We start from the raw sequence: 25,455 nt of genomic DNA, 5'->3' as shown, positions 1-25,455 counted from the left end.
CAGCAATACCAGGGATAAATAATGGGGGGAGGGACAAGATTTAGGGAGAGGTATGGATTTTCTATTTAGTGAGGGTGTGTTTAACGGCTATTATTCTCTTGAGAACAATGAAATTATCTAAAATTGAGAGTGTTGATGGACTGCTGACTTTGGACATTACACATGAGTCCCAGTTGTTAGAGTTGGCTGAAAGATGCACCGAATGAGAAGTAGATTGGTGAATGATGGTGTAAACATATGATCAAACATGCTGCTGCTACAAAAAGGAATGAAGTTGTGAGGCATATAATGATGTGAATGAACCTATGGGACATTTGGTGAGGTAAAATAAGCCAGAAACGAAAGAACAAATATTCTATTATCCCAGTTAGAAAATACTTTTAAGAAAACTGAGGCCTAAATTGTAAGCTCTTATAGCAGTCATATTTAACCCAGAGCGATAATTGTGATTTCTGGATTTTGAGGGGCTGTTTCATATATGTATAACCGGATATTTAGAGATAAGAATGAAGATGACTGGGTCAGGAATAAGGTAACTCAGAATACAAATGTAAGGAAGACAGTATCTGAATTTTAGAACTTCATCTACTCTTTGAGACCAAAGGAAGAAAGTTTTATTATGTCCAGAACCTAGGTTTTCTGTAGCACATAATCTAACTCAACTTGTCTGAATAGATCAGTTAAACTATCTAAACACAAGGAGCCCAGAATAAGAATGAAAGCCTTTAATCCTATATAGCTTAATGCAATGCCTGGATACATCCCAGAGTATCTTAAGCAGACAATCAAAAAGTATTGGCAAAGACAAATGAAATCAGAAAGAAAGATAGACAATAAAGACTGAGATGGTAGAATCTAAGAATGCCTAGAGTGTATAATGATAGTGACTAAATGTACAAATTTTAAAAATGTTTTTGCATGAGGAAGAACAAAGGAATGTTATTACTGCAGGGTGCTGAAAACAGATGGCAATTAATATTTTAAATTTTTAAATATATATGAGACTAAAGTAAAAAATGTTTATTTGTACAAAATTTATGACTAGTGCATTTCCTAATATAACTTACGTAGACAGCTTAATTGAATACATTAAGTACATGGAACCTTGAGTAGGACATGAGATTCTGTTGGTTTGTCTAGGGGGATGCCCCAATAAATCCCAGCATGATCTGAACAGTGAATAAAAAACTATTTGCAAAGTCTGCTTTGGGGAATGGTGAGAAAGGGGGAAATTCAACTTCCCCAAGTTGAATTCTTGATATTCTCACAAGCAGTGCAGACAAGCAAAGCTATACGCTGAGCCCCCAATCTTGGGATTTGTTCATATGAAACTTAACACCACAAAGGATAGGTCAAGCCTACTTAAAATTAGGCCTAAGAATCACCCCCAAGAGAGCCTCTTTTGCTGCTCAGATGTGGCCTCTCTCTCTCCAGCCAACACAACAAGCAAACTCACTGCCCTCCCTTTGTCTACGTGGGACATGACTCCCAGGGGTGTGGACCTTCCTGGCAACATGGGATAGAAATCCTAGAATGAGCTGAGACTCAGCACCAAGGGATTGAGAAAACCTTCTCGACCAAAAGGGGGAAGAGCAAAATGAGACAAAATAAAGTGTCATTGGCTGAGAGATTCCAAATAGGGTCGAGAGGTTGTCCTGGAAGTTGCTTTTATGCATTAAATAGGTATCACCTTATTGGTCAAGATGTGATGGAGAGGCTGGAGGGAACTGCCTGAAAATGTAGATCTGTGTTCCAGTAGCCATGTTTCTTGAAGATGATTGTATAATGATATAGCTTTCACAATGTGACTGTGTGATTGTGAAAACCTTGCATTTGATGCTCCTTTTATCTACCTTATCAACAGACGAGTAAAACATATGGAATTAAACAATAGGGGGAATTTAAAATAAATTTAGATTGAAATGCTAGTGATCAATGAAAGGGAGGGGTATGGAGTATGGTATGCATGAATTTTTTTCTGTTTTCTTTTTATTTCTTTTTCTGAATTGATGCAAATGTTCTAAGAAATGATCATGATGATGAATATACAACTATGTAATGATATTGTGAATTACTGATATACGTAGAACAGAATGATCAAAAGTTAAGAACGTTTGCATTTGTTTGTTATATATTTTTTTTAATTTTTAAATTAATAAAAAAAAGTACCTGGAAATTTTTGCTTTTTTGTATATATATTTCACAATTAAAAAAAACATTTAAAAAAATTTCAATGCCATAAAAGATAAAGTGAAGCTTAAAGGAGGCTAAAGAGACATGAAAACAAAATATAATACATGATCCTATACTGAATCCCGTGCAAAAAAGAAAAAAGAAATGCTACAAACAGCATTACTGGGTCATTTAATGAAGCTGAAAACGAGACAATCAATCAAAGTTTGTTATCAATGTTAAATTTTATTCAAGTTGAAACTGTACTGTAGCTATGGTAAGAGAACCTTATTCTTATGAAATATACACTAATATTTTTTAGAGCTAAGAGGCATGGTGTAGGCAAGTTACTCTAAAATGCTTCAAATAGAGAGAGACAGAATAATAAAGCAAATTGGGCAAAGCATTAACAGAAGAATCACGGTTTTCTTTGCACTGTTGTTAATTTTTATGTGTAAAATTATTTCCAAATTAAAAATTGGAGGAAAAAATGGTCTTAACTGCAGGTAGGTTTCATAGCAATACTTAGTATTCAGATCCCAATGGTGTATGGTCTGTCTCAATACAGCAGCTAGAATAATCCTTTTAAAACATGATTAAGAGATGATGTGTTTCCCTGATCAAAACTCTCCAATGGCTTCCCATCTCACTCTGAATAAAAGCCAAAGTGATTGCAATGGTCTCCAGGACCTTACGTATCTAACCTACTGCTACCTCTAACCTCATCTCCTTTCCTGCTCCTTCTCTGCTGTACACCACTGGCCTTCTGTTCTTTGAACATACCAGACATATTTGCACCTCAAAGCCTTTGCATTTGTTATTCCTTCTGCCTACAATAATCTTCACTCACATATCTGCACAGCACCCTTCCTTACTTCCTTCAAATCTTTATTCAAATGCACCTTATGAGTGAACTTTTTCCTGATCATCCTACTTAAAATAGGAAATCCCATCACACCCAGCCCCCCCCCCAATCCCACTTTATTTTTCTCCACAGCCCTTGTCGCCTTCTGATGTGTTCAACAGTTGTTTACTTGTGCCCTGAGTGCAGGGATTTTGTATGTTTTATTCAATGCTATAACTCCAGGACCTAAAACAGTACCTAGCATATTTTAAACAGCCAATCAATTTTTGTTGAATGAATGAACAAACAAGATTGTGTGTTCAAAGAAATAACAAGAGACTCTTACAAAGTGACTAAGAATTCAGAAGGAATCCTGAGGGTTGAATTATTAAAAATGGAATTTTAATCATTTTAAAGTTATAATGGAAGATCACAGTAGGGATTCTTTATGGCTGAACTGTGATTGATTTAACATGCTGATGAAAAAAAAGATGAGATGAAAAAATATAGGCCCATGACTTCTACGAATACACCAAAGGAAAAACCAGAGTCTATTAGACTCATTAGATTCCGCATCTAACCTCAGTTGCACCTCCATGCTATGCTCACATCCTTTAATGTGTTCCTTGTTTACTTCCTCTGATAATCAGCAGTGAAGTCAAGTCAAAGCTCCCTACACTCTTCAAGACCCCAAATTCTCCCTAGCTCCCTCACTCCCAATAACTGACCTCTCCACTAACTTTACTGAAAAGACCAGGTCCTTCTACTTAAACTTCCTCACTCCAGCCTCCTTTCCAACTTATTTTGTATCTTCACACTCTCTATCTTACGAAAAAGAAATGTCTCTCCTTTGTATTTCTTAAACAAAAGTGAGGGACTTAAGGTCTGAATTTGTTATAATTGCTTCTATTCCTCACTTCACATTAAAGCTAAAACCACACGTTAAAAAGTGCTCTGAAAAATAAATAAATAAGTGTGATGTGATGGCGGCTCAGTAGGCAGAATTCTCACCTGCCATGCCAGAGACCAGTGTTTGATTCCCAGTGCCTGCCCATACAAAAAAAAAAAGTGCTCTGAATTGCTGCTATGTAAATGGATATTACATGATTGTTTGGGAGGATATTGTTCTAGTTTGCTAGCTGCCAGAATGCAATATACCAGAAACAGAATGGCTTTTAAAAGGGAGAATTTAATAAGTTGCTAGTTTATAGTTCTAAGGCTGAGAAAATGTCCCAATTAAAACAAGTCTATAGAAATGTCCAAGTAAAGGTACCCAGGGAAGATACCTTGGTTCAAGAAGGCCAATGAAGTTCAGGTTCTCTCTCTCATCTGAGAAGGTACATGGCAAACAGTCACAGTGTCTCCCTCAGCTGGAAGGGCACATGGTAAGCACAGCATCACCTGCTAGCTTTCTCTCCTGGCTTCCTGTTTCATGAAGCTCCCAGAGAGGCATTTTTCTTCTTCATCTCCAAAGCACTGGCTGATGGACTCTCTGCTTCGTGGTGCTGCAGCATTCTCTGCTCTCTCTGAATCTCTCATTCTCCAAAATCCTTCCTCTTTTATAGGACTCCAGTAAAACAATCAAGACCCACCAAAATGGGTGGAGACACAGCTCCCCTAATACAGCTTAACAATCACTCTTGATTGGGTTACATCTCCAGGGAGATGACCTAATTACATACAGTACTGAATAGGGATTATTCTGCCTTTATGACATGTGGTTTTGATTAAATCATGGCTTTTCTAGGGGACATACATCCTTTCAAACCAGCACAGATAAATAGTATACTGATTAACCTATTCAATTAAAAGGCAAATGGGCAATGTTAATGTCATGGTCAGGTTCATGTGTCAACTTGGCCAAGTGCTGGCAACTGTTTGTCTGGTTGGGCAAGTGCTGGCCTGTCTGTTGCAAAGAGGACATTTCCTAGAATTGAATCATGATCATATCGGCTGCATCCACAGCTGATTCCATCTGCAATCAGCCAAGGGGAGTGTCTTCTGCAATGAGTGATGCTTAATCTAATAACTGGAAGCCTTTTAAGGAGGATTCAGAAGAGACAGGCTCTCTTTCTGCTTCGGCCAGCAAGCCTCTCCTGTAGAGTTCATCCAGACCCTCCATCGGAATCATCAGCTTCACAGCCTGCCCTGTGGATTTTGGAATCTGCGTTCCCATGGTTAAGTGAGACACTTTTATAAATTTCATATCTGCGAGTGATTCCTATTGATTCTATTTCTCTAGAGAACCCTAACTAATACAGTTAATTACACTGTTTTATATTTTTAATCCTTACAAGAGATAAAAACTTCCTGAAACATTAAGTTTATTGGCTAGTTTTATTTTTGGAATTTAATTGTTAAATCTAAAGAGTTAGTAGGAGAAACAAATCACCAGCAGAGATCTTAAAAATATCTAACATATAAACTACAACTACAGTTATTAATTGTTCAGCATTAAACTTATAATATCACCATTTTGCAAATTGTATTTTAAGATATTTTAATACCAGCCTGAGCCAGTTCCACGTTGAAGGCCCTCAGTGCAAAAGCAGAGCTTCGGGATTCTGCAGGTAGTAGCAGGGAGCATAAATAGCCTTCATAATCTCGTTTTCTATAACAAATAAGCAAAAAAAAAGATAGTTGTTATTTCCCTTTCCAAACTGTGTACAAAAACTGACCAAAATTAACTGAAAAAAATGAGACTTCAGTTCAGAATGGGCTTGAATTTTCTTATATTCTATGTTTCTCTACATGAAAACTGTATCTTCCCCAATCCCAGATCAGTTTAAAAAATAAGATACTCAAATTCTATTCATTTATTTTAATTTATATAGGGTTATAATTTTGTTTCAGATCACTTTGGTTTTAATAAGAATTCAAATGAGCCACAGAAGTAGAAATAAAGTTAAAAAAATAATTTAAGCAGGTATTAGTGTGAACCAGCAGTTTTTAATACACAGAGAAGCAAACAAAGTAGAGATAAAACAGATACAGAGGTAGGAGTTATGTGTGTATATTTCCGAGCACTGTCAGCTAAGACACTCTAGAAGTAATCACTCTCCAGAATCACACCTAGCACTAAGACCTTGGTTTCTAAATTATGTTCACCACTAAAGTAAACTAGGGCTCCTTGGAGGAAAGATTGACTCCAAGGCTGGGGCAAGGAGAATAAGCCTGAAACAACTTGAGCAGAAAGTAAAGTAAGCTCAAAGAATGGAGAGGACTTGTCACAAAAACTGGCTTGAGAGAGCTCTCACTGTCAAGTCTGGAACAATTTAGGCTTAAAGCATCAAAAAAATAATGACAATAACAGATTCTAAGAGGACTCCATGAGCCTATACTGATATAAATAAATTAACAAATAAATGGGAAGAAAAGGAAAAGCTCTACAACAAGTGAAATGACAACTAATAAATCTAACAGACATGATGGAAGTTAACTATCATAGTAATAACTGAGTCAGACAAAATATCAGTGAATGCCTTAATGAATGTTAAATGGGTCAAAAGTTTGCTGGAACAGGATATTTACATGTATTCTTTCATTCTAATTTATTCAGTCCTACTCTGTGCCAGACCCTGAGGCTAGGTATAGACTTCAGACATATATAAACAAACACATCAGGTGTTAGGACTGCAACGCCAGTACCACGGAAGGAAGCAACGGCTCCCTGATGAGGCTGGAAGCAGAGGACACCAAGTGCCCTACCACACATCACCAGCAGCACCTTATCAGTATACCTCAAAACCCGAGGCAGGTCTCCTTGTTTACTCTTTTCTCAAAAACAAACTCCAACCCATATCAAACTCTGAAATCTGTTCTTCAACTAATTGTGGTGCTGTGCTTTGAAATTCATTGCTTTTATGTATATATGTTTTCACAAAAAAAGAAAAAAAAATGTTGATTGTGATAATAAAAAAATATCCCTTCTAGCCTCCTCTATCCCGGAGCAGCTAGAAGGAAAAACCTGAGAGGACGGTATAGTAGCTCATGACAAACTCTGGGATCTGTCCTGTAACTACTTGCTGAAGAGTGCTCTGAAAATTATTGCTGTTTTCTTTCTTTGCTGTATATATATGTTATACAATTTTTAAAAGTTTAAAAAAAAAGTAGATGGCACAAACAGGATCTCTTAAAAAAAAAAAAAAAACTCCAAGACGCCTATGTAAATTGGGTTTGAGATTTTCCCAGGAACCAAACCTAACAGATTCCTAGGAGAACCAAAGCTGGCTAAGCTGAAGCTCTGGTCTGGAAATCTTCCTTATATTCAGAGTTCCTATATAAGATACATGTCCAAAACAACCCTGCACAATTTCAAAGGACAAATCTTGTACAGATTGCCAATGGACAGTTAGAAGACAGAAGTTCTAATCTTCCTTCCAAGTTTCATTTTGTTTTTATTTTTAAAACTATGTATTGAGAATACATTACGAAACAGACACTCCGCTAAACATTTTTATATACACCACCTTTAATTCTGACAATCAGGCTATGTAAGAGCAGAAATTCACAAATAAGGAAAACACTGAATTCCCAAGAAACAGAGTTGGGATGAAGAAGCTCAAATGAGGTCTGCCTGAAAAATTCAGGCCTTTTTTAGTCACTAGAGGGAATACTCTCTGTTCCAAACAAATACCCATATGGAAAAGTTAAGTATCTGGGCATCTGTAAATATATTTGAGAAAAACTACCACTTGAGTGAAGCAAAAATTAAAAATTAAGTATTTATGTGTTTGTAATGGCACAGACTATCACCAGAAGAATATATAAGAAATTAGTAAGAGTGATTACCTTAGAGAGGATGGTTATGACACTAGTGGATATGGGTATACTCGTTGGTAACTTGAAGTTTTTGTCATCAAAAAATGACTTTAAAATAAAAGAAAATGAATACAACCTTGTGACAGTTTTGACTTTTATAAATTCTTACTGCCCTTACTTCCATTATTGCTATCTTGTTTTCTGATCAACAGCTTAAGTGGGAATGGCACGCTATTTAAAAAACAAAAGTTGGTAAAAATTAAACAAAACGAGATACATGGGAATTTTGTAGTTTATGCTACTTTTCGCTAAAGCGGAATTTTAAAAAATTGGATTTGCCCAGATTCAGAAGTCCATAAGACCAAGTAACTCAATCCACTGTTAACAATCAAGAGGAATGGTCTCTATAGTCAGATTTGGATTCCAAGGCAGGACCCAAGGAGTCATGGGACTTGAATCACTCAACACAACTCCACAAATGATTAATAAGCAACTTCCACGTGCTAGGTGTTCCGGACGCTGCCATCACATCAAGTCCCTAACTGCATGGGTTATAGCCTAGTGAACCTCAGGCAAATTCCTTAATCTCTCTAACCCTCCGTTGCCTCGTCTATTAAATGAGCTGATGATAGTTTATCTTGTATCCACCCACTGTACCCTTACTACGTACCAGACATTGTTCTAAATGTTTTAATCCTCACAATCCTAAACGGTAAGTCTACAGCTGTTCTTACAACTTTTTAGAAAAGTTAATTACTTGTAAACTACTGTACATAGTGCTTGATACCAAGAGAAAAAAATGTTAGCTACTGTTGTCACTGAAATTACTGACTGCTGTGCAAGCGAAAAAGCTTCGTATGCAGGAAAAGATTAATTAGATTAAAACTAAGCAAGATGATAAGGGTTGGCATGAATTTTGCCACAGCTCTGTAACAGGTGAATGCTCTTGCTCCCTCACCCTCTTTACACACCTGCACCCAGTGCCAACCTAACCGTGCAAGCAAAAGAGCGCGAGGGACTCCGCCGGTCCGCTCACCCGGACGCGGCCCGGTCAAAGCCGCACCACCGGCCCCCACTAGGCCACTCGGGCCCTCGGGCTTGGAGAACGGGCTCGCTCACCTCAGCAGCTCCACACAGTAGAGGTCAGTGCCTGAGGCGCCCGGCCCGCTGGCCGCAGACAAGTTCCGTTCGGTCACCGCGGGACCCGGAATATGCCGCATGCGCGCGAGGTGGTCCCGGGGCGACCCGCAGTGACACCGGCCGGGGACACCAAGCCGCAGCAGCCCCCACGCTCGGGCTAGTGCGGAGGCTGCCATGACGCCGGCGCTGCGTGCCCTTCGACCCCGCGACGTCGGCGTTTGGCAACACCACGCCCTGGTTAAGCCCCGGGCCGGGAGGCCCGCCCACCTGCCCGCGGCAGAAGGCGCGCTCTGGACGCGTCTCCGAGGAGAGCCAGGTGTCGCTGTGCTCTTCTGCGTCGGAACCGCCGCGGCTCTTATCTGCCTTGGTTTCAGGCAATCCCAGCCTAGGACGGCCGATCCCGCCCGTGTTTTCTCCCTTCCACGTCCATCCCCAAGCAGACCCTGGAGCCCGCTTCTGAGAGAAATAGCCGCCAAAATTGCGTCTCGCCACCCCTGTGTCGCAAATCTCTCAATGAGAGTGAAACACCTTGCATAATTTCTCCACGGGGGCTCTTTTAGCACTTCGGGCGCGACAGCAGTGCCCTGGAAGGGGCCGTCCAGCACATCGCCATACCTGGATCCCCAGGCATCGTGACCCCGAAAGCCCCGCACGTTCCCAAACGCCTCTGGTAGTGTCGCCCTCCGTAAGAACCATTGCCTAATTTGCACCTGCAGGAGCAAACACAGAAATCCCTGAGAGGAACAATACCTTAAGCCATGGTATAACCATTACCTGTAGCTCGCCCACTCTGATTATCTTTCCAAGTGCACCCTTAAGTTCCATGAGGGCAGCGTGGGTATTTTGTCCCATATATTCCTTATAGCAATCCTTAAATATTTTTTTTTTTTACTTCGGCTTACAAATGAGGAAACTGAGGCTGAAAGATGATCTCCATCCACATAAAGAGTAAGTGGCAGGGCAAGATTAGAACTGATCTTTATTACTCTACAGTCCTGTTTTGGGTGGAAAGAGAAGGGAGGACATGGGGGAAGGGGATGTACCAGGAGTTGGGAGTAGGCACAGGGCAGACCCTGTTCCCCTGAGCCTCCAAGGTCCAGCATGGAACTCCAAGGAGCCTGAAAATTCTAAATTTAAACCTGACCTTCCAGGTTCTTATGGAGATGTACTTATCAAGATAGGGGCCTAGAGTTTACTTCATTTAAGTTTACTAGCTTCGTTTAGACTTTATTTATTCATATGGTCCATGGGCTTCCTTTGGTACTCTTGACCCTGGGTATCTTAAATATTAGAGTTGGGTCTAGTTATCATCTGGCCCAAGGCCAGCAGTAGCCTGTAACAGGATCCCAGTGACACCGTCATACCTCCAGACGTAGCCAACCTCATCATGCTACAGCCAGAGTGGTTCTTTCTAAAATGTACATCCAATCATGATCCTTCATTGCTTGATGACCTTTACTGCGCACAAGATATTAAGTCCCTTAATGGTGTGGCCTCAGTTTACCTTCCAACCTCAATTCTAGCCATTTGCATTCCTTACATCAGCTAATGTTTCTGATTAAACCAGAGAGAGCACTGTTCATGGATCTATGAACTCTAACCAATTCACACCCTGAGACTGTCCCTCTTCAGTCCATGTAGTAGCAGAACCCCAGTTCTCTCTTCACTCTGGACTCTGTCCTTTAGCTCTGACAGACATGCTGGTATTTTCAAAACCATAGTTAAAACCTCCTACACACACACACAAAAAAATCACTCATCCACATCTCCAATTCTGATCTCCTGCCCAGTTGGATTTTTCCATCTGACTTCTTGCCATTACTTCAAAGTCCATATGTCTAAAAAAGCAAATCAAATTAACTCCTCATAGCCTCTTTATTTATCTGAACAGTGACCCCCCCCCCCCTCCCCTTTACCCCTTAGACCAGCGGAAACACTTTGGAGTCATTTTTACCTCTTCCCTCTTCTGTAGCTAACGTATATCTAACTGGCCAGATCTATTCATTATTTTTCCTCCACATATTTCCACCTATGGTAGCACAGCTGTTATAAAACTACTTGTATTCACATCCTGCTTCTATCTCCTACTATCTTTTTTATGTTGGTGAGTTATTTCCCATGTTTTGGGCCTCAGTTTCCTCACCTAAAAACTGGAGATAATAATAAACTTACCATATAAGGTGATTGTAGGATTAAATGAGTAATACATCTAAAGCACCTGGAACAGTGCCTGGCCCATAAAAGCATTCAACGCAAGTCAGCTATGTAGGGAAAACATTATGAAAGACTTTTGAAATGGACCAAAAATTTACTTGTATGTCTTCAATGGAAAGTTTGGCATTGTCTAAGTTTTCTGATTCTAAGAAAACAGTCTGAGTCTAAAGGGGTCTCTGAATCTTTCATTGTCTTTGAAACGTCTCTGAAGTTGTAGAATATTCACGGTAATGCAAATGATTCTTGTCCATAGAAAAGCAGGTCGTGTCCAATGAAGATTCAGTTGATTCCTATCAATCAGTTTTGGTAGTTTCACATCTATTAAGCAGATTAATTTAAGCATTCCTGACTGCCTGTATTTGTATGGGTCTTTGAATACTCCTTTGAACTGGTTGTAACATCTCACTGGTTCCCTTATTAATTGATGAGTTAAATAAAATTTTTGATATGTTCATTTTATATCTGTATGAGAATCATGATTATACACTTTAAGAATAATTATTTTAAAATAATAATCATTATTATTGACCTTAGCTATTATTAACTTTCTCTTCTATTTCATTTCCATAGCCTGTACCCACTTTTACGTCTTTCTGATAAACCTATTTCATTTGTTTCATGATTAGTCTCCATATTTCATTACTCCAATCAATCTATTTTGAGAAATACATTCACTTCTAGTTAATGAAAACATGTATTAGAGGTTTTTATGAGTATATAAATCTGTGACCCTGAAGGCGGATTCTAACTGCTGTCAATAGAGGAAAAATTGAGAACTTTTAAAATATGCTGTGAATAGCACATTGTCACCACCAACATTTACTGATCAGCCATTATTTGTCAATCTTAAAATTAATTTCTTTCTTATATAAACTACTGCTGCCTATTTTTTGGTGGGGTTTTTATTTTAGCACTGAGAATACATGAAAAAATTACCTTAGTCTAATTTCCTGATATCAAAACTAATATGTTTGAAATATGGATACACATATTCAGTCAAGGCAGAAGTTCAGTGCGTAACCAAAAAATGAACTTTAATGATGTAAATGACCACAGAAGCATGATTTTTAAAATTTGCTTGTAGCTGTGGCATTTACCCACTGTGTCCTCTTTGAGAATGTGATTCTCTCCATGGTGACTGTGACTGACCCGTCTGGGTAGTTGTGGATGAAACAGAATAACACTTCTTTCCAGGCTTTAGCGGCATAAAAACCGTCCTTTTTTGATTGCTACATTTTAAAGAGTCATGCCTTATTGTGGGAGACATAATGCTCCACCTTTATAAAGAAGCAAATTCCATTCTTTATGGGGATGTGCTTTAACATTTCACATTGTGTATGTTCACAGTGAACATTGAGATTCACATTGTGTATCTCAGGGGTCTGGGATGGCTGGTTGAACCTCCCCTGGTCAGCCTCCTCCACACACCTCCTCCAGGCCTTCTCCAAGGCCTTCAGGAATTTAACTGACTCTCTTGTTGCATTTTTCTTATTACATGTTTTTCATTTTAAAGCCAATGCTTATAAAAGAAAATCTGGAAAATAGAAGCAAATGTAGAAGAAAATCATGCTAAGTCTACCATTCAAGTGATGAGTTCACATTTTGGTATTTCCTTCATCCTTTTTTCTACGGATAGACTTTTTCTCTGTTTTTACATATTGTCTACATAAATTGTTGGATTCACCTGACATTGTCATAGAGATTTCCTCATGCTATAATTTCATTCATTTTTTAAATATTTTTTGAGATCTGCAATGATCACCGGCTGCTCGGATGCAGGGGTGAACAAATAGGGAAAACCCATGTCCTCACTGAGTCTTTAATGGTGAATAAAGATATTAAACAAACAAACACAAATAAATATATATTTATTACTGCTATTGTACAAACAAGGATATAAGTTTAGCTACTCGAGTGAAAACACAAAATAACTGTGACTTAAGCTAGACTTGGGGTTCTCACTCAAGGAGCAGTTCAGGTGTAAGCTATGTACGGTTGCGCGAAGATTCCAAGGTGCAGGGGACCCACACTCTTTCAGCCTGGTTATTCCACCATTGGAATGGTGTCACCCTCATGAGCATGTCTGAAGTGGCTTACCACTATGTCCCCACGTCAGTCAGCAACAAGAGTGAAAAAAGCAAGACATGCCCCTCCTCTTTAATATAGGAGACTGTAACCACTTTTGTGCCATGGCGTACTAGTAATATATGTGCTTCTTTAAGCATTAAATAAGATTTAGCAGTGAATCTAATAACTGCCATAACTTCAAAGTGCCAATGAAGCATAAGCGACCTATAGATATCTGCAAAACTGTTATGTGATATGAAAATGTCTGATTTCTTTTTTTTATATTTTTATTGAGAAATATCCACACAACATACAGTCCAACCATACCATACAATCAGTAGCTTACAATATCATCACATACGTGTGTATTCTTTATGATCATTTTTAGAACATTTGCATCACTCCAGAAAAAGGAGAAAAAAAGAACTCATACATCCATACCCCTTGCCCCTCCCTCTCATCGGCCACCAGTAATGAGAATGTCTGATTTCTTTTGGTGACAAGATCACAGTTATTGCTAATACTTTTATATTTTGTTGCCATTATTCATAATTGGAGCAAATGTTAAATTTCAGTTAGCCCTTGGTGAAGATACAGATACACATTTTTTTTTCCAGTCACGTTCACGGATCTTCTGAATTCTATCCACCAGCTCTTTGGGTTAAGAATCTCCTGCCTTAAAAAAACAAAACAAAACACAAAACTACACAAGACAACAGTGAACGCTAATGTAAACAGTGGGCTAAAGTTAATAGCATAATTATAATAATACTATTTTATCAATTGTTACAAAAGTAGCACACTAATACGAAATGTTTATAACAGGGAAAACCACTTGAGCAAGATGGGTATATGGGAAGCTTGTACTTTTTGCATGATTTTTCTGTAAACCTACAACTACTCAAATAAAAATATGAACAACATGTTAAAAATGTACAAACTTGTAAGTGTTAATATATGTATACACAAAAGCATTACCCCAATCAAGAAAATAAACATATCCTCCTTTTCCCTCCCCCTCTGAAAAAAAGAACCTCCTGCTTTAAAGAAACAGCATAGAATTTGTACTTATTGCATCTGTTCACATGCCATTGGTAAAAACTTAGTCTGTTGCAAGGAAGACTGGGAAATAGTCTTTATTCTGATAGCTGGGTGCCCAGCTAAAAACCAGAGATCCTACTATTATTGAAAATGAGGAGAATGGATGTTGGGGAACAATTAACAAAGAAGAACCAGATGCAATGAATGAGCATAGCAGGGAACCCTGATTTAGAGTACCAGTTCAGGAAAAGTCTCTGAAGATGTCTCTCAGTTCAGATGACCTCTTAAATATAATATTATTAATAATAGTAATAATACCTGATGCTTACTGAGTGCTTACCATGTGCTAGGCACTCCTAGTAGGTTACAGGTATTAATTTAATCAACTTCACAATGACCGTATGCCATTTACGGACTGTCTGGGTTTTAGCACTGAAAGTTCTGCATCCTGGGGGATCCTTCAGCTCTGGGTAAACCAGGTGGTTGTCACCCTATTGGCATCATTGCTATCATACCAATTTTATAGAAAAATGAAACAAAGAGGTTAAGTTATCTACCCAAAATTACAAAGCTAGTAATCAGAGAGGCAGGATTTTCAACAAGGAAGGCTGCTTCCGCGCCTACCTGGTTAACCACTATATTCCACTCCAAGCAAACAGTGGAGGGTAGGCGTGTCCACAGGAAACCACTTGTGCAAAAACCCTGATCAGTAAAGGGTTTTTGCTCAAAGTGCAGAGTGAAAGCCAGCGTAGTTGGAACTTACTTTTCCTCTCTAATCATCTCTTTTATAGATCTTTCTATGAGTACATAGCAAGTGTCACCATTTGTTTTTATTGCTGCATGCTGATTTATTTAACCATTCTTCTACTGATGGATTTTTTTTTAATCTTTTGCTATAATAATACTGAAAATATTAACTTTGGACTAATTTTGTATGTAAATGCACAAATTTCCAGAAGTGGAATTTCTGGGTCAAAGGGACAAATAAAGTTGTAATTTTTATAGATGCTGCCAAATTCTGTTCTTGGAGGTTGTGGCATTTTGCACTCCTACCAACTAATATGGGACAGCCCATTTTCCGCAGTCTTGCCAAAAGGATATGTTATCACGCTTGGACATTTTTTCCAATGGGATAAGTAAAAAGTGTATAGTTTCCAGTATAGTTTTCATTTGCATTTTTCGTATTAAGAGAGAAGATGAGCAGGTTTTCATAATTTTAGAAGCATTTATTTCCTTTCCTATAAAGTTTCTTTTCATAAGCTTTGTCTACTTTTCTGTAGGGTTGCAGATCTTTTCCATATTGATGTTTATGTGCATTAGGGAGATTAGCCCTTTGTTTATGATGTACTTAAATCACAAAAATTTCCCCGTTTGTTTTTGCTTTGCCTTTGCTCGTAGAGTTTTTGCCTTGTAGAAATTTTGTATTTTATGTTATGTGTTCAAACTGTTTTTGAGTTTGTCTCATGTTCTCTTTGATGACTCCTTCCTGAGTACTAATGTGGGCCTGGGTTTTTCATTATCCCAACAGTGGTGAGCTTCAGAGGAGAGTTGGGGCTCTGGAGAATCATAAACACAGGCAAGGTACTCCTTAGTGCTTTCTGTGGGTGTCAGATTGTCGCAATAAGGGCCCTCAGGCAGTTCCTGAGGGCTGGTGCTGCATAACTCACCACCACCTTTTATTTCAACATAGAGGTCAGCAAAGGAGAACCTGGGCTTATGAGTGTATAGTCCAGAATAGCTAGTTTGGAACTAATCATCAAAACACAGTGGGTGGGTTTCTTATTGTTGTGGATGTCGTCCCAGTGCAGAAGAGTGTCCAGTAAAGCTTCCAGTCCTTGAACTTCACAAACAGGTTCAGAAGACACAGTCAATTAAAAACATCAAAGCAACACTAGAGGGTCTATTGTAGGGGAAGAAATAAAGGTCATTCCGCCTGACACCCACCACCCCCAACACAATTAGTTTGATGCTGGGCAAATGACTATTTTGCCATTACAACCCAGAGAAAATGCCTCTGACTTTCTGCCAGAACACACACTGATTTGTTTATCTGAGACTAACGGTGGCTTGTGTGGAGCATAGCTCCACTTACATGTTCTCTCCTGATTCTTCTAGCAACCAGTAGCATGTGCCAACAATGGAACTTGGAGTTCAAGATATAGTCCATGGTCTTAGAACAGTTTTTGTTTTTGTTTTTTCTGGGCAAAATAAAGTGAAATTTCTAGGGACAAATGCAGTCTAGATCTTTCAAACATTATGTTCTAGCAGATCCACAATTCAAAGGTCACAACTATAGCTAAATAAAATGTTTGTCACTAAGGGTATTTCCATTTGACAAACAAAATACTGTGGGATTATGCTGTTTCTCTTCCTGGAATGTGCTGTATCTTCAAGGAGGCCATTTGGAAAAGATCCCAAATCCCTGGCCTTTGACCAGCCACCTACTGCCTCCGCAGACTCCCAAGAGAACTCAGAGAGACAGTCCTGGCAAACGAACACTGTTTATTACACTGTTTTTACAAACTGCAGCACTACTGAGCTTGTCTAAATTCCTTCAAAGGCAAAAGGGATTTTTCACTGAAAGACAAAGCCAACCTGAGACCTAGATTAAAGTGATGGAGCTGCAACCCCAAGGTTTTCCAGAGGTTGGGGGTTCAAGAAGAGAGCCTCAAGTTTGGCCTTGCCAGCAAAAGTCCTAATGCCCTTTTCTCACCTCATGAATTTCTACTCACTCTGTGATCCCCAATTCAAATGTCTCTTCCTTTTTTAATTTTCCTTGACCATAACCCCAACCAAGAAAAATGAGTTAGGTCTTCCTTGGTGACCCATAACAATTTGTGTATGTTCCTCTTTGGCCACATTAGTAGGCCTGATTGCAATCATCTATTTGCATGGCCCTGTCCCCAGCCTGCCAAAGGTAGACTCTGTCTTGCCCCTCTTTATTTCCAGTGTCTGGTGGAGTGACCAGCACTGGGAGGTCTTCAATGTTTTGTTTTGAAAGCCACGGTTTAGGGCACTAGTAACAAGGTACCTACACATGGTTGTGCAGTTAATGCACTGCACAAACATGCCCAGGCAAGGGAGCAAGTGGGGCTGGTATGGGCTGGTGTGGACTGTTGTGGGGCTGTCTCTGCTCAGAGGAAAGGGAGCCTTTCTCCTCACACAGACTCATGTGTCTGTAGGGCTGCATCAGCCCAGAGGGGGCACCTTCTAATTTGCACCAAGACACTATCTAGGTTTTCAATCTTCCTAATCTCAGAAGAGTAAAACCAGACTGAGCAGCTTTAAGAAAGGCAGAATCTGAAGAAATGCAAAGTTGAATATTTCCTACTGTGAAAAAGCTTCCAATATTCATCTAACAATCAGGCTTTAGTGTTAACCTGATTTTAGGAAATTTATCATCAATCATGAGTAAAAGGAACTTGAATGCATTATGCTTTTCAATGTAGTGTAGTTATCTTCACTCTTTTTATATAAAATTATACAATTTTAGACTTGAAAGCAAAATAGTCATCTGTTGATTCAACAAACTGTGTGTGTGTGTGTGTGTGTGTGTGTGTGTGTGTGTGTGTGTGTATTTAAATACTAGTTATATGCTTGGTGTGGACTAAGCCCTAGAAATTGTAATGAAATTGGTCAAGGCCCATGTTTCCATTTGCTTATGCTGCCAGAATGCAATATAACAGAAATGGATTGGTTTTTACAAAGGGGATTTATTAGGCTACAAATTTACAGTTCTAAAGCCATGAAAATGTCCAAATTAAGGCAACAGTGAGAGAAAAACTTCACTCAAGAAAGGCTGATTGAGTCCAGGGTTTCCCTGTCACATGCAAAGGCACATGGCAACATCTGCTGTCCTTTTCTCTGGGTTTCTGGTTTCAAATGACTCTCTCAGCAGCTCCAAGTATCTGTGTCTGGTTTCATCCCTCTGCTCTGTGTTGGCTCTAAACCCTCTTTATATTATCTGCCTTTTCTTCTATTCATACAGGGCTCCAGAGAAAGGATTAATACCCACCTTGAATGGGGGGGGTCATATCTCCATCTAATCAAAAGGTGCCATCCACAGTTGGGTAGGTTGCATCTCCACGAAAGAATGTAATTAAAAGGTCCCACCCAAACAATAGGTCTGCCCCCACAAGATTCAATCAGGATTAAATGAACATGGCTTTTCTGAGGTACATAACAGTTTCAAACCAGTACAACCCAATACCTATTTGGTGGCAAGTTTAAAAGGGTACACACCATGTTATTTTGTTGGAAACAGGAAGAGGTAAAGTGGTCTTCTCTTTGGTTTTCACTGTGATTTTTAAGTTGCCAACTTTTCAGTGTAAAAGCTACCATTTCTTCAGTTTATTTTTTTTTATTTCTCGATCTGTTCGCAGTCCTCTACATGTAAGTTTTTCCAGAAACCTTACAGCAACCACAAGTAGACCATCAGCCATTCTGGGGACATTGCTGCTAAATGTTCCATAGACATGATTCACAAAATCATATGTGAAGAAAGGGGCAGCGCAACAGTGGCTCAGTGGCAGAATTCTCGCCTGCCATGCCAGAGACCTGGGTTCGATTCCCAGAGTCTGCCCATGCCAAAAAAAAAAAAAAAAAAAAAACTCATTTGTGAAGAAGGAAAATGGTTGCTGACCACTATGCCCCTGTACAAGGCCTGTCATGGTTGTCCTGGGGTTATGGTAGATTGCGTTTGCATGAATTATCTGTTTCTAATTAGAATTAAAAGACAAAGTTTAAAAATAGTTTACTTTTTATAGTTATTAGATGTGTCAGTTTGAAAAGCCATGTTTTAATCTTGATTCAATCTTGTGGAGGCAGCTGTTTCTTTTAATCCTGAATCAATAATGTATGTTGGAAATTTTTTATTAGATTACCTTCACAGAGATGTAACAAACAATAGTGGATGTGATTAGAAGGAGATGTGACTCCACCCATTCCAGGTGGGTCTTGATTAGTTTAATAGAGCCTATTAAAAGAAGAGACATTTTGGAGAGAGCAGAGCTGACAGAAGCCTCAGAGCCCAGAGCTGATACAAATGCCAACACTTGGAGAACAGAGCCATAGATGTTTGGAAATACTTGGAGTCCAGCAGACATCACCACAAGCAAGCCAGAACCTGGCTTTGTTAAGCCGGTTTGTTAAGCTTTGTTAAGCAAGCCAGAACCTGGAGAGAGCCAAGGGAAGCCAAGAGATGAAAGCCAGCCCAGAGAAGCAAAGTGAGGAATCTCTTACCACAGGAACAGAGGCTGAAAGCAATGGAGCCCAGGAGCAAGAAAGCAGCAGATGCCAAACATGTGACTTCTCACCTGACAGAGGTGTTCCTGACCCATTGGCCTTCCTTAAATTGAAATATCTATCCCTGGATACCTTAGTTTGGACATTTTTATAGGCTCAGAACTGTAAACTCTTAACTAATTAAATTCCCCTTTCTAGAAGCAGTTCTAGCTCTGTTATATCACATTCCATCAGCTTGCAAACTAAAACATTAGAGATGATTAGAGGTCATCCCTATGATAATGTTATTCCTATGGGGGGGAGGGGGGATTTACAGCTAAATGCCAGAAATGGTAAATACTTTCTCTATACCTGAGCCCCTAATTCAAGTGTGCCCATGGGAGTATGTTATACCTGTGAACCTCACCCCACAAGTCATCGTGTGTGATGTAGGGGGAAATGGTTAGAATCCCCACGACTTCCCAATGATGTAATTTCTTCTTCCTCTCTTTCTTCTTGTCTTCTTACTAAACCTCATCCTGTTCCTTCTCTTCCTCTTTTTTTTTTAATTGTAAAAGTTGTGTGTTTACAGAAAAATTATGTATAAAATACAGGGTTCTCATATACTATCCTATTATTAATACCTTTCATTGGTATGGAACATTTGTTACAATTGATGAAAGCACATTTTTATAATTGTACTATTAATTACAGTCCATGGTTTAACTTAAGGCTCACCATTTGTTAGGTGCACTTTCACGGATTTTTAGAAAAGTTTTATTCTAGTAACATATATAGCCTAAAATTTCCCCTTTTAAGCGCATTCAAATATATAATTAGTGCTGTTAATTATGTTCATAATGTTATGCTACCATTACCTCCATCATTATAAATACTTTTCCATCCTCCCAAATAGAAACTGTAAATTTTATGGCATAACTTCCTATTCCCTACTCCCACCATGGTAACGCATGTTCCAGATTCTGACTTTATGAATTTGCTTATATTAATTATTTCATATCAGTGAGATCATACAATATTTGTCCATTTGTGTCTGGCTGATTTCACGCAACATGATGTATTCTTCAAGGTTTATCCATGTTGTTGCATGTATCAAAATTTCATTCCTTTTTATGATTACATTGAATGGCTCTCCACAACTATACCAAAATCAGTTTAATGCAATTTGTATGTAATGAACATCTTTACACTTGTGTTTTTATCCTGATTTCTGGAATGCACACCCCTTTTACTCCACCACACCCACCTTCTTCCCAGACAATGTGTTTTCTTATCTGTCTCCATATCAGATTGAGAGCAAAGGAACAAGTCTCATATGGATTTGTACTTATCCCCTGGCTTTATAGTGTAGTGAGTGTGAGTAGTTGTTTAATAAGTGGTTTGTCTTGTTTTGTTTTGTTTTCTGCCAGTAGGAATAAGTAGCCAAGTTTATTAAAAAGAGAGAGTACACATTCGAGAGACTAACACTGGTGTGCCCAAGGGAGGGATATACACTGAGTGGAGTGAACCAGCTTGCTTTATAGGAAAGTTTTTCCAGTCGCAGGTTTCCACAGTAACCTTTGAATACTAGGTGTCTTCTTTGTTCTAAGAGGAGACAGCTAGCAGAATTCATGGTTTGTTGTCACATACCTAAAATTTGTCTTTGAGCAAATGCATAACAATGTTTATGACCCTGTGCTTCTTATTATTAACTAAGAATTTGCTTTGGGTCCAGAATTTTACAAGCTTTCATAGTTTGGGGAGGATTCAATGGTTTGGGGAGGTTTGGAGGATTTAGGGAAATTTTTTCCCCAGGAAGTTTACAGCTGAAATTTGTAGCTCTGTATTAGTTCCTTTGGAGCAAGATAAGAAATAGCTGACTAGGAGACCAGGGACTTACAGTTGTCCTATTTTACCCTGCTTCAATCCCTCCCTTAAAGTGATGTTGAGGGGTACATTTTTTTATATTTTCACAAAGTTGAGAGAATACATGTAGGAATATGCATAATTGCTGACAATGTTGGAAGGGTTGGGGGATAATGGAAATTGCAAAAACATTATTATATTACAATTCACCCCATCCCGCCACTCTTTTTTTTTAATTTTTTTATTTATTAATTAAGAAAATTAACAACAAACAAAAATATTAACAAATCATTCCATTCCACATATACAATCAGCAATTCTCAATATCATCACATAGTTGCATATTCATCATTTCTTAGAACATTTGCATCGACTTAGAAAAAAATAAAAAGACAAAAGAAAAAGAAATAAAACAATAACAGAAAAAAAAAAGATTATACATACCATACCCCTTACCCCTCGCTTTCATTTATCACCAGCATTTCAAACTAAATTTATTTTAACATTTGTTCCCCCTATTAGTTATTTTTATTCCATATGTTCTACTCATCTGTTGATATGTTAGATAAAAGGAGCATCAGACACAAGGTTTTCACAATCACAGAGTCACATTGTGAAAGCTATATCATTGTTCAATCATCATCAAGAAACATGGCTACTGAAACACAGCTCTTAACAATCTTTCTGCCACCTCTTCTGCATAAATCCCTCAGTGTGGGAAAGGGAGGTTACAGGTTTCAGCTTGCAATGTTGAGAAATGAGAAAACAATAGCATTTGAGGGGAAGGCGTGTCTGTTCTGGCTCACTTAGAACTGCTCTGCCCCCCTGTTTTTTATTTTGTGATAGAATGATGTCCCAGTTCCACTCAAACGTGGACAGCCATCCTGTGTGCTGCTGTGCAGTTGAACGACAAAAGGAGCAAAGGAAGTGCATGCCACATGAACATATGAAAGGTTGTGCAACCTTGCCAGTAGCTAGCAAAATGAAAATACGAATAAAAACAAAGTTGCATTTTGCTCATTCACTTGGCCAAAGTTGGAAAGATTGACAACTTCTAGGCTCATGAGGGTGTAGATATTCAGATAGTCTCAGACTTTGCTGATGGAACAGAATCTGGAAACATATGTTCAAATGCCAAATACCCTTATCCTTTGACCCAGAAATCCCACTTTTAGGTTTTATCCTACAGAAAAAGCAGCCTTCAGGAAGATACATATCAATGAGCCTCCAGGATTTCAATATAGGAAGGGCACTGTGTGACCATTTGATTTTAAACAAATCAAGAATATGATATTTCTTGTCCTTCTGAATTTATATAGTAAAATTTACACTATCTACAGAATTACTTGCTAACTGGGCAGCATAATCAATGTTTATCAAATATCAATTGGGGCAAAGTGTCTGATTTCCTAAATTCTGTTTTAGGAGATGTCCTATATATTTAAGAAAATAAAAATTTCAGCTTCTACCACTCCCCACTGTAAACCAGTCTCCAATATATGTAAAATTTTAGGTTCCAAAGGTGAGTTTAAGAGGTCGGAGGTCAAAAGGATGTGCACAAGAAAGAGCAACTAAAGAGACAATGACAATGAAATGCAATATTTGATCCTGGATGGGATCTAAAAGGAGGGGAGGAAAGGTTCAAAAGGACATTATTGAGACATATGAAAAATTAGAATATAGACCATAAGCTTATATCAGTGTTAAATTTCTTGAACTGGATAACTGCACTTAAGTGAACGTCCTTGCTCTTAGGAAATGTACACATCAGTATTAAGTATTCAAGGACCATAATTTATACAACCTACTCTTAAGTGTTCAGAAAATGGATCAATAACTAGAGGGACAGATTGACAGACTGACAAACATACATAGATGATTAGATAGATAAATGGACAGACAGATAGACAGACATATAGATAGATAGATAGACAGGCATATAAATAGATAGATAGACAGAATGATATGGCAAATGTAGCAAAATGGGAAAATTGGTGTATCTGGATATCTGGGGGGATAGGAATACTTTGGAGTTCTCTGTATGGGGTTTGTATTTTTGTAACTGTCCTGTAAGTTTGTAACTTTTGTAACTGTCCTGTAAGTTTGAAAGTATTTCAAAACAAAAGTTGGGAGAAAAACAAAAGATGTGCACAGGGAGACATCTCATGAACCTAGGGTAGGAAAATTCTCAGTTTCCGCTCCCCAATGTCATGCTCTGCGGTCACCACCCCTAGATGTCCCTGTCTGTAATAAGAAGGAGGAAGTGCTATTAAAGCAAGAATTTAACACAATCACATTCTCATACTAAAGGAGTGGCATATTCATACCCAGGGGAAAAATCTGGTAGGCCTCTTTGAAAATGAAAGATGAGTCGTAGTGTCCCCACCACCAAGAAAGAAGAGTTATTTTTATTCTGCTGAATTGCCCTGCATAACAAGGTGAGGGGAATCTAGAGGTTTCCTGGGGAGAGGGGGAGAGGGTCAGAGATACAGATGATTGCTGAGGAGCTTTGAGAGTGAAAGAGGGAGGCTCACTGAGAAATGTAATGAAAGAGATGTGTCACATGTTATGGGTGGCCCTGGGAGTTCCCTGATGCTCCCTACCCTTCTCAGCCCACACATTTTCCATCCTTTTTGCTGCCTTGGTCCTTGGTGGCCTCTCAGATCGCCCTCCTGGTGCAGTTGGCCAACAAGACACAAGTTGGGCTCTTCTCTGGGCAGCCCCCAGCCAATGACTGAGCCAGGGGGGTGGACAAGGGCCTGGCCATTTTCGAGAATTCCTTTAACGTACAGTGTCTGATGGAAAACCCTTTTGGTCTGGCAGAGTCTTTGTCAAGTCTGGGTAGATCTGATGGCTTCCCCTGTCCAAGTGGCTTCCCTCTCCTTTGCCTTCACAGGTTTTACTCCCAGACTAAACATTTCCCACCCCTACTCCCTCTCAGCATCTGCTTCCTGGGGAGCCCAACTGGCACAGCTAGAGACTCCTTATTTGAATCTGCTGGAGTTTAGCACTGGTATGATTTTTAAAGACTCTGAGAGGAAATGTTTCTCATTTAAATTTCAAATTCCGGAAATAAAACTGAACGGTGCCAGTTTGTTCTCTGAAGCACTATCACTGTTTAACTTTAGATGATGCCTAGCTTTGTCTGAGTGACCAATCCCAAATTCCCTCAGGAACCTATCCTTCCTCCCTTCCTCCCTTCCTTCCTTCTTTTCTTCCTTCCTCCCTTCCTTCCTCCCTCCCTCCCTCCCATTAAAGATAAATTAAAAATATTTTCAGAAAGGATCTTAAACTTTATTCTAATCAAATTCCCCTCACTTAGCGTCTGAGCATGTGGACTCATTCATAGCCTAGAAGTGCTTGAATTGCAATCTTGGTTTCCAGTTACAAAAACAAACAAGAAAAAACAGATGAAAATAAAAACAACTGTGCAACTGTCTTAATAAAACAGTTAATTCTCCAAATGAGTATAACCTGTTTATTAGGCAATAAATAAATTACTTTAATACCAGGTGGTAACACCCAACTAGAGAAGCTAGCATTTAAATTATTACAGTAAAATACAAAGTGTGCTATATCTTAAATAGAATCTTTATGATCAACTTTTCTTTTCATTGATTTCAACTTATCCATTATGCTACTTAAAGATACAATTCAGTTTTCTTTTACAGAAAATCAATGCATCTCACATAGGGACAATTAGCCCTTCAAATATGGGGAATTTGCAATCATATTAATTTAATGCAGTGTATTTTTTGCAGGGGAGGGGGCATAGAGAGGCAGCCCATTCTGTGTTCTGTTTTAAAAAAATAAAAACTACTTTTAAAAAAATGTGTAACTTCAGGGCAGGCCATGGTGGCTCAGTGGGCAGAGTTCTCATCTGCCATGCTGGAGACCTGTGTTCAATTTCCGGTGCCTGCCCATGCAAAAAAAAAGTGTAACTTTAAAAGAAACATTAATCTATTTTTATCACTTGTTTAATAAGCTTTAAAGATTAATAAAGGGGAAAATTGACATTCAAAATGACTATTCTCCGTGTTTAAATGGGGAACGTATTCCCTTTATCCTCAAAACACTCCTTTCCAGTGTGGACAACCAAAGCCATAGGCTGAGCCCCCAGTCTTGGG

The 25,455-nt window shown here is 38.8% G+C and overlaps 1 protein-coding gene across 8 annotated transcripts in view; it reads right to left on the bottom strand.

The window, feature by feature from the left end:
- NDUFAF6 (NADH:ubiquinone oxidoreductase complex assembly factor 6) overlaps positions 1–25,455 on the bottom strand; it is a 253,614-nt gene that overhangs the window by 86,279 nt on the left and 141,880 nt on the right. For 3 of the 8 annotated variants that reach the window (XR_013178341.1, XM_077167250.1, XM_077167251.1), the window contains exons 1-2: positions 8,897–9,102; positions 5,528–5,627 (exon numbers count right to left, since the gene is read on the bottom strand). Coding sequence is in view for 2 of the 8 variants with exons in the window: in XM_077167250.1 (XP_077023365.1) it covers positions 5,528–5,627; positions 8,897–9,093 (297 nt within the window). In the remaining 6 variants the exon portion in view is untranslated. Of the gene's footprint in view, positions 1–4,302; positions 5,492–5,523; positions 5,628–8,896; positions 9,103–25,455 lie in introns of those variants that run through there. The other 5 variants (XM_077167255.1, XM_077167256.1, XM_077167253.1 and 2 more) reach the window with 3 other exon arrangements.

Source organism: Tamandua tetradactyla, chromosome 6 (genome assembly GCF_023851605.1).
Source record: "Tamandua tetradactyla isolate mTamTet1 chromosome 6, mTamTet1.pri, whole genome shotgun sequence".
Classification (NCBI taxonomy): Eukaryota; Metazoa; Chordata; class Mammalia; order Pilosa; family Myrmecophagidae; genus Tamandua; species Tamandua tetradactyla.
This window is presented reverse-complemented; position numbering and strand designations above follow the sequence as displayed.